At 40.6% G+C, this 10,426-nt stretch overlaps 1 protein-coding gene across 1 annotated transcript in view; it reads right to left on the bottom strand.

The window, feature by feature from the left end:
- Positions 1 to 4,627: 4,627 nt before the first annotated feature.
- LOC116051403 (cadherin-22) overlaps positions 4,628 to 10,426 on the bottom strand; it is a 108,270-nt gene continuing 102,471 nt past the window's right edge. The window contains exon 13 of the mRNA XM_031301804.2: positions 4,628 to 6,454. Coding sequence (XP_031157664.1) covers positions 5,925 to 6,454 — 530 coding nt within the window. The 3' untranslated portion in view covers positions 4,628 to 5,924. The remainder of the gene's footprint in view (positions 6,455 to 10,426) is intronic.

Below are 10,426 nucleotides of genomic sequence, written 5' to 3'. Positions count from 1 at the left end.
ACCAATGGCCAACATGAAAGACACACAAGTGGGCCAATCATATGATCTCTCTTCTCTCTATAGCCGTGTCATTCTCTCACTCGCTCTACCACACACTCCTCACGCACACACACACATGCCAGCCCAGCTATTCTTTTAAAGAGATAGACGCACACACCAATGCACGTATAAACTTAAAGGAGAATTCCGGCCAATTTTTACGTTAATCTTGATCGCTATAGCTACGCGAGTACTTTCGATAGAAAAAACCCCGACCCAAATCAGTGCAGGCAACACAGAGAAGCTGCAGCTACATGTACAAGCGTCCCCTGAGCTAAAACGGCAGTTGTCGGGGCAACTAGCCTCACAAGAGTTGGAAAGAATGAGACAGACAGAGGGGCAACAGGCAGATGAACTTGCTGCTCCAAGCGCAAGCTAAAGCTAGCCTTCAGTAACTGGAGGACATAGCAACACCACCGCCGCTCCATGGATTGTTATTGGGATGATTTTCACAGAAGCCTGGCTGAATACACTCACCGGAGGGCAGCTAACAGCTACTACCGCACTACTGTTTTTTTTAGGGGGGAATACACTTAAAGATGTGACATGACCTGTCCTCTGGAGGACATAGCCACACCACCGCCGCTGGATTGTTATTGGGATGATTATCACAGAAGCCTGTCTGAATACACTCACCGGACGGCAGCTAGCGGCTAACGGCTATCAACGAGACAGAGACCAGGGTAGGTGAATTTAAACAATGTCTGAGTTGAAAACGCGTCTTGTTGACACGTAAGGGCCCTGTTCATGTGGCACAGACATATTAATTGCATTTTGTGTCTGTTAAGAGGCACAAAGGCACTCTAAACAACTGCCGTTTTAGCTCAGGGGACGCTTGTAGTAGTAGCTGCAGCTACTCCGTGTTGCCTGCACTGATTCGGGTCGGGTTTTTTTCTATCGAAAGTACTCACATAACTATTAATCAAAATTAAACAAAAAAACAAATAGGACTAGAAGACTGTAGCGGATCTCCACGGAGCACAAGAGGCAAGGACATGTTAAATATGAAAATCAAAAGACTAGTGGTGATGTTAGCTGAATTTTCTTAATATTATATTTTAATAATAAAACACTTATGTTGCATGAAATTGTTATGATTTAGTATCATAGATGCTCAGGGCAAGTTCTGCAATCCACAGAAGGCCTATGTAAGTTTGCCACTGCTGTTCAGTGGACTCCTTTGGGGCCAAATTTGTTTTTTATCTTCGTAAAAAAAAAAATGTATGTGGATGAATTTGTCTGTAATTTAACCAATTTACCACTTGTTATAATTTATATTGCTAGTCAGTTAGGAACAATTAAATAAACAATAAAATTGAACTGCTAGCAAAACACTTGAGAGAATTAGACGTTGGAAGTAGGGCTACACGGGGTGCCCCGGAACCCCCAGGCTTTAAAGCCTGGTTCGTCTTGCCCCTGGCTATACTGCACAAATTGTACCACTCTATGAGCCAGTGCACAGCCTCTGATCCTCCAGCAGGGCCCCTCTGGCTGATCTGATCTGAACTTGCATTTAGAATTAAAAGAAGGGGTAACCGGGCTTTTTCCATCTGGGCCTCTGTGATTTCGATCAACCTAACTGAGGAGCTCAGGGAAAGAAACAAATCAATATCATTTCAACTATTTCAAACATGTCCTTGTAGATGTGTTGTTATTTGATGGGGGCACTGTCGCCTCAAAACAAAAAGGTTCTGGTTTTTGACTTCACTTTTCTCCATGGGACTTTCTTCAAGATGCTCCGGTTTCCTTCTGCAGTGCAAATCCATGCAGGTTAGGTGAAGAGGAAGCTCCTAATATCCCATGGGTCTGACCAGCGACCTGTCCAGAGTGTAGTCTGCCTCTTGTTCAATTCATGCTGGGAAAAACAACTGCTCCACTGCGACTCTAAACAAGTAATTTAGAAAATAGTTGCATGTTATTACAGTATTGATTGCCTTTGTTCTTTTTTTCCCTAAACCCTTATCTTGTGTAAGACAAGATAAGGGTTTAGGGAAAAAAAGATGTTCGCCATCTTACTTTTGATGTTTTGTCTCACAAGGCTGTGTCATTTAATTTCTCAAAATCTGACTTTTTAGAGTTCTGTACAAAGAAATAGTACTATTGTTTTAGTATAAATTAAATGATCTTTACAGGCCCAAGTAATATACTGTCCAAACAACAAAAAAGTAATTGTCATGTGTTTGCGTATATGGGAATAAAACAAACACAGACACAATTCTGAATGCAGTTTTTGTAAAGAGTCAATGGCCATCTAACTATAATAGTCATCTCACTTTATTAATTCAGCTTGTCACGAGTGCTGCATTTGCATTTCTTGTAATGAAATTTGGTTTGTGTATGCAGTGTAGTTAGCTAAATGGATTTGTAGTTACCTAGGTAAAAGCCTGGTTTTGAGTGTGTCGTAAAACTAAAATAACTAATGCTATTCAGCTATAAGGCTATAGGTGATTGATATTTTCTGTGATGCACATTTGTTCCCCCCAATGTTTAATCAATTGTCATTACCCACCCAAGTACAGAGAGAAGAGAAAAGGATATATAACAGCACACAGCTGTCCCCCTGGAGAACTGTCCATAACCACCCATCTATGTGAATAACTAATGATGGGACTCATGTTGCCCTTTGAGTTTGGGGGAAATGGTCTGATTTGTGGCAAAGCATTCATATGTTCACATGTGCAGGCCATCACTAAGCAATGACATTTTCTCTGACAATGATGGAAGATGAATGAAATGCTCGTTTGCAGGTAAAATAAGATTAAAGTGACCAAGGGCGCTTTCTTTCCCCGGATATGTGCTTACTCTTTAACCTCAACTTTCATGGTATTAGTCATATGACCTGTAGCTATCCGGATGACTGTGACTGTGAAGCTCATGCTGACCTACATTTGTGTACATCTATTCAGACCATGACATTTGCTTGTCACTTAGCAACTACTGTTGGACTAAAGGCTATGATTAATAATGGATGGCTAAATCACTTATTGGCAAAGATACACAAATAAATACATGCACTGCAGTAGTATAGATCAATACAGTATAATAGAGTTGGCTGCATATTGATAAAGGCAGTAATGTAGAATTGGATTCAAATTGTTAAATCAATATAAGTTGGAACTTTAAAGGCAGAATGAGTAGGATTTTCCTTAAAAAAACAATGTATAGACTAAAACAAAAATAATCCCTCTTAAATCATCACTTATGACCCACTATAAACGTGTGGTGATGTCTGTATCTGCAGAGACCCTGCACTCTGCCTGTATTTTCTCTTTTCTTTTCATTTTGCTGTGTTTGGGACGTTTCTAGGCGTCAACCTTTGGTCACTGGGTGTGACCGCCACAACGTGACAACGTTGACGTGAGGCCTGGACTCTATAAAAACGTAGCGACCAAGTGCCAGATCGTAAGCACGCATCCAAGAGGAAGCTACGAAAATGACGGACACAGTGTCAAAAAAATGCTAATGTAGCGAGTGGAAAAAAGCTTGTTCCAAAACGAGAATTAATCTGGGATTGGCTTTCACCCGCTGGCGAGCACTGAAGGAGAGGATGGGGATGAAGAGTGTGATGTGATCATGCAAGGGGTACTCTGGCAACAACGGTCAAGAGTGTCATTGAGCCAGGCAGGAGGGGCCAACTTTGAAAGTTGTGTTTATAAACTGCAACAGACAAATCCCACTCATTCTGCCTTTAATTCTCTAATTACTTCACACATTTCTCCAGACTACTTATCCATGTCCTTGGTGAATTACACCCTTTTAAAATAGTCATTCAGATTATTCTATCTAAGGATGGGCATTGCAAATTAGCTTAGGCTATAAATGCTGCGATGTGTGCTGTTGGTTTATGCTACATACTTGTCCCTATACAAATAAACATTAAAGAAAATATTCAAAATGATAAGTAAAACCTGTGATTTGTTATCACACTGTGATTGCAACACTGTTATAAAATGAGCAAAACCCCAAGTTTTAGTATTTATGGCATCACTCGTATACTTATAGACAAAAACGAGTGTGACAGCTGCAAAAGTGTGGAGAAAGCTTCTTTTTGTTTAGCAGCAGTGAAGGATAATTTATGTTTGAGAAACAATCCAAAGCCAGCTCTCAGAACACTCAGTGGATACAGTAGACCTACAAATGAAAAAAGCTGAGTATTTCTTTGAAACTCAGTTATGAAAGCAAGTGCACGTGAACATCAGCCACTGTCTGACTGGCCATTTTAGCAGCAGATCATAAAGATGAAAGTAACTTCATATTCAGCATCCTCTGGTGACTACGACAATTACAGTAGTTTGGCAGAAGGCAGGAGGGAGCCATGCTGAGAGGAGAGTCGTTTGGCTGTGGCCTGTTATATGGCCTGTTTGTTTTCATCTAGGACTATTCTTTGAATCTACCCCTGGTTTAAACACAAGCTAGCTCCACCATGATTCATAATTCAGGAGAGATCTTCAGCAAACAAGTGGCAAATGATAATTATTTACACGGCTGCTGTATTTGCTTTTTCACTGTTAACTCTTCTACTGAGTAATTCACAGAGTAATTGAAGTTTATTGCACACAGTGAGATGTAGGCTTTTTTTAACCAAAAAACTTAAATATTTATTTGTTTTCATCTTTTTTCTTTTTATCATTTTAAATACATTTGCAAGTTAAGGTCAACATTGAATAGGTTGCGGATATCAGGTGGATGTGACCAGTCCATTCATCATGTGTTACCCTTTTACCTCCCTCTTAATTAGACACAACCATCCTGTTGTCACTAGTCCCCCTCCCTCCCTCCCTCCCCCAAAGGAAATCAAATATCAAAATCAAATGTCTCAGGATAAAAAATGAATTGAACAAATTCACACACACAATCTGGAATGAAAATTGGCTCCCTGTGGGACAATGCTGGCAACCAGCCAATTCCATGAAATAGTCATTTTGTTCAGTCTTGAATCACTGTTGCGGTTTGTGCCTTATTGCCTTACAATTGGCTGTGGAGAGGATAAGAAAAGAAATTGTTAACACGCAATTGTCCTCAGTTTGTGACCTCCAAAAACCGTTTTATAAATCACTAAAGTACAGCAAAAGTATGTCAGTCTCAACCATTCAGACTAAACAGACAGCACTTTTTCTTCTGCAGTTCTTTCACTCCATCTGTTCCCTCTTTCTACTTGCCTCTACTTTTCATCAATGTCTTGAGTTGGTTATTTTACAAAAGTGGTCATAGAAAATAAATACAAATACTGTATTTTCTAGAATGTCATTTTTATATGGCCCAGATGTCACCTCACCCTGCCACTGCAGTCCATCTTTTTTCTTCCATGTTGTCTCTCATTTTTTTTAATAACGTCCTCCTCCCCTCAATTTATCTTTAGCACTTCAGTTCACTGTTGCAGTTGCCATAGTGATCATGGTGTAAATAAATAAATAAATACATAAAAACAAATAAATACATAAATAGTTCCTCCTTGAATAAATACATGTTTGTCAAACAGCTTTGCCTTGGCATAGTTTACCTACATAATGGTTATACTCTGAAACTCTGGAAACAGTCTCACTGCTTAAAATAGAGGTTTTCATTTATGATTTGGGAGAGAGAAAATCCTCCTAAACGGCAATTTCGGTGACTGGATATCTCTTTCTTTACTCTTTCTCATATCATCGCCAGAGCTCTCATGCTGAAATCCAAAAAAAAAATCTCACAAAAAAACAGAGTGTAAAAAAACAAACAAAAAACTTGACAATGGGATTTTTCTTTCAAAATAGATAAAGGAGTGGTGCTCTGTCTTTAAGGAGTACACAGTGCTGGCTCTGATGAGTGCCAGAGGGTGAGAAGAAGAGGCAGAGAAGAGGGAGGCAGAAGAAGGAGTTTAAACGTCTCTCTGCAGAGGAGAAGCTGTGCTAGGACCTTTCCTCCTCGGGGTTTTCTGGAGCGTAGTAGCCCGCTAGTTGCCTGAAACGTGGTCCCCAGTCGCTGAGGTAGGAGAAATCCTGCTCCGAGGTGGTGGACATCGTGTGGATGGAGCTTAGTGAAAGCGCTGGTGAACTGGTGCCCTCAAAGGCGTACGTCTGGAAGGAGTCATACGGCGGCACTGACAGATCGGCATCAGCCTGTTCCACCTTCTTTCGGATGTAGCCTTTGAATAGGGAGAAGTCTGCCGCCGCTGCTGCAGCTCCCTCTGCACCACCACCCACCCGGTTAGCCTGTATCCACTGTGGCAGTGAGCGGATGTCCGGGCCAGAGTCACAGCTCTTGGCCTCTGGGAAGTCATAGAGGTTCCTCAGGGCACTCATGTCGTACGCCTGAGTGTCCTGCTCCCCTCCGCCCTCGTCATTGTACTTGATGACGTTATCCCTCATGTCCTCCTCATCCTCCGCCATCCTCTGGCCCTTCCTGTGGCGTTTCAGGGTCAGGATCAGCAAGACAAGGACTGATGAAGAGAGAGACATAACAAGACAGAGAGAGAGAGAGAGACAGACAGAGAGAAACAATGATTTTAATTCCACACTAATGGTCAAAAATGTACAGGTTAATTGAACAAGTTTACAAAAAACCTTGATATTATTAAGTGTTTGCACATGTTGCACCCCCTTGTTTTGGCACAACACAACATAAATGTTAAATATGAATTTGTTAGATGAACTGGAACAGTAGGACGAGATAAAAGCCAGGAGAAAGACAGGCTCCCTTTTAAGGGATTTTATAAACTGTCATTACAGCAAGCGTTTAGACATCTGTGGCTTTAACTCTCTTGCTGCACAGTAGCCATTGATTAAGAGTTGTTGGGCTGACTTTAAAAAGCTTGCGTGCAAAAAAAAAAAAAAATCCTCTTCATCTTGCTAAGAATGATGACATACCAAACTCAGATCCAGGGCATTCAGTACTAAAGAAAACAACTGTAGGAAAATGAATGTGATACCATGTGTCCATGGTGTATCGTGCTTCACATCAAACATGCACAGTGCATGGATTTACAAGCACTTTTCATGGAAAAGTTTCTAACTACTTCTATTGTGATTTTGATTTCACCTCTCAGGGCAAAGGAGGGGGGGTTAATATATTCTCAAGTTTTACATTTCAAATGCATGAGCATTGATTTTTCACAATCCTGATTGCCTTGCCCAGAAATATGATTTAAAAGGCCTAATGGAGACCAATCTGTATATCAATACTCATCCAAGTCGAGTGAAACTAAGACTTTGTGGTTCCATCACTACTTAAAACCAGAGGCAACTACCTACAAAGAGAAAGAAATGCCTTGTAAAATTAAGTCTGATTTAAAGAAGGGAAAGCAATAGAGATGGATCACGTTATAGGCTAATGAGACGAGAGGAAAACAAAGGCTGTATGCAGAGATAAATCAATGAGGCCTTAATTTCAGCTTAGTTATTTTAATTACTGCCTACATTTGTGATTAGGCAAGTCTCACTTAGCTCAGACACTAACCCCCTGACTCCATCAGCCCGTCTGGGGGCTGCACCCTTCCCTATGAAACCTCCACCAGATCTTTCTCAGACTTGCAGTAATATCAAATATCATTTTCAGTGATGATAAAATCATATTACAGGCAGTTATAAATGAATTTCGCACAGAATACACTGGGGTGTATGAGAAATATAATGAACAACTCCATTAACTATAGTCTTATGGATAAACAACAATCAAGCCTCTTTTTGACTGACTAATAAGCAAAGAATGATGTGGACAGGGATTGATATACAGTATGTGGTAAATACTCACAAATACAAACATGACATTATCATAATATGTGTATCACTAAAATTATGCAGGAATTCATTTATTAAATAAACAAAACAACTACTAACCGCTATACCAGAATGTGTGAATTCACAGTAGCTGGTAGTAGATCAGTTTATTAACTCCTAGCTCTAAAATGGATAACTAATCCAAATTAATGTGATTCTTCCTAGGACATGTTTTTTCCTGCTCTCCCACTTCACATTATCATCTGAATTAGTAAGAGCTACGAGTGACCTTTTAGTAATTTGTCATACATGCTGAGAAATAATTAAAGTGCTCATATTATGCTTATTTTCAGGTACATAATTGTATTTAGAGGATATATCAGAATAGGTTAAAATGGTTTAATTTTCAAAAAACACCATATTTTTGTTGTACTGCACATTGCTGCAGCTCCTCTTTTCACCCTGTGTGTTGAGCTCTCTGTTTTAGCTACAGAGTGAGACATCTCACTTCTATTCCATCTTTGTTGGGAGTCACACATTCGCAGTAGCTAGGTAAGGACTACTACCCAGTCAGAAGCAGAGTATGAGGGTGTGCCATGCTAGCAGCTAGGCGAGCATTATAACGTGTGTTACAAAGTGACGCACAGTCGTCACGGAAATAAAGGCTGGACTGTAATAGAGCTGTTTGGAGCAGTTTGCGAACAGTGTTTTCTGTTGGAGATGGTAAGTCCCTTTGGGGTGGACTTTGGGCTTTTTCACTTTGTAAACCTATAACGTGCACAAAAAAGATATATATAACACAATAAAGGAAAGGGAAAAAGCCAAAAAGCATAATATGAGCACTTTAATATTGGTGATAAAAAACTTATAAATAATGAATTTCTGTGACAAGCAGGATGTGTTTCCTGTGGCCAGTCAGCGATGGACTGTGCTACTGTGTAACAGTGGAAAGAATCCCGTTTTCTTCCCTTTAGCAGGGAAAATTAACAACTACTCTAAAGGGATGCCAGTGAAGGGACATTTAGATAGATCATTAACTAGTCGGCACCATGCATCTTCTGGAACAGATAGCCTGTTGCCTAAAACAAATGCCCACAAGCCCACAGAGATAAAAAGACTATCAATTATAATGGGGCCTGTGCCGCCTGGGACGGCACAGCACAGATTGTTTGATGCTCCACCAGAACACCCATCCATACATTGCGAAAATGAGATATGCCCACATCGGTTCAGTCTAACTAGATCAATGTCATGACTTTATGTGCTGTGTGCAGGCAATTCACACATGTTGAAGCACATTAGTGTGAACAAAGCCCATGGACAAATGCACTCTTTCCAAGTGACCTGACTTCAGGATTTGACTATAAAACACCATGTTTCATCTTTTGCTTTTATCTCCTTCCGCTCTTCTTTTCTTTCTCTATAGCAAAGTGCAAAAAACAAACATCGGTTTCAAACATGGAATCTGTACAAATTACTTGTTGCTGCTCCTAGTAATTGTCTTCATTTAGTATAAATGACCTAAGAAATAACTTGCGGAGTGAAAACGCCCTGTGTGTTCCTTGCCTAAAGAGCTGTGCCAGCCTAAAAAACCTTGCTGATTTTGAATGGGGGATTTTGTGCAGTATCTCTGACTGATAATGTACATTTGTTCTCCTCTTACATTGTTTGCTGGGCTCCATTGGGAAAGCGGTGTCTGTAACCATTGTGTTTATTCTTCTCCTCCATGAATGGGGCGAATTAATTGCCACTGGGTTGAGGAAACAGTCATGGTTTGTGGTAAATTGCGGTGCACACTGCCATGCATACTAAACAAGCCCTAAGACACTTACTCTAAATTCACACTAATGAGGAGAGTAATAGGAGGTAGAAAACTTGATGTTATGAACTCTCTCATATGTACAGATCAGCTGCTTTTTCAGTGAATAGTTTTGAAGAAGTGACAGTATGTTGACAGTTCAGTCTGAAGCAAAGACAATCAAATAACCTCACTTGGGAAAAACTCTTCCTCACTGATAACATGAGTGTCACTGCCTATTATGTACACAGATGCTTAAACTGTAACCTATTGGAAACCTATTCATTCTATTAGAGATTAGCATGCCTCAGGCAATATTAATACAACATCCTGTACAGAATTTACCTTAGTAGGAAGCATATGTACCTGTGTATAGCTGCCTCCTATACCTACAAAGCTGGTCCCCATGTGTACAGATGTTGCGATAAGCGTTCCTGACAAGACAGTTAATTTACCCTTGGGCTGCGCTGGTAGTCCCCCCCCACCCGCCGCCGCCCCCAACCCAGGAGTTCATAACAAGCAGATGGGAGGTAATTGGCATAGATGCATGCAGATGCTGCGAAGCAGTGGAATGGATTCATCACATCAAGCCTATAAATGAACTGATGGAGGGACTGTTTGTTTGTAAAATAATTAGGCAGAAATTTGTTTTCATTTTTCTCATCATCCAACAATTGATGTAATAGAGGTGGTCCAGCCTCTGGAGAGAGGGAGTGCTGGCTGGCTGGTTAGGTAGACGCTGTGTGCGTATATGTGTGTGTGTGTGTGTGTGTGTGTGTGCGTGTGAGAGAGAAGACAAGAAGCAAGAGGTAATGGCACAACGAGAGAGAGAACGAAATGCATTGCAGTTAATAGGTAAGGAGTTATTTGTCTAAGCGCAATGTGCAGTTGATAAGAT

Source organism: Sander lucioperca, chromosome 6, assembly GCF_008315115.2.
Source record: "Sander lucioperca isolate FBNREF2018 chromosome 6, SLUC_FBN_1.2, whole genome shotgun sequence".
Taxonomy (NCBI): Eukaryota; Metazoa; Chordata; class Actinopteri; order Perciformes; family Percidae; genus Sander; species Sander lucioperca.
This window is presented reverse-complemented; position numbering and strand designations above follow the sequence as displayed.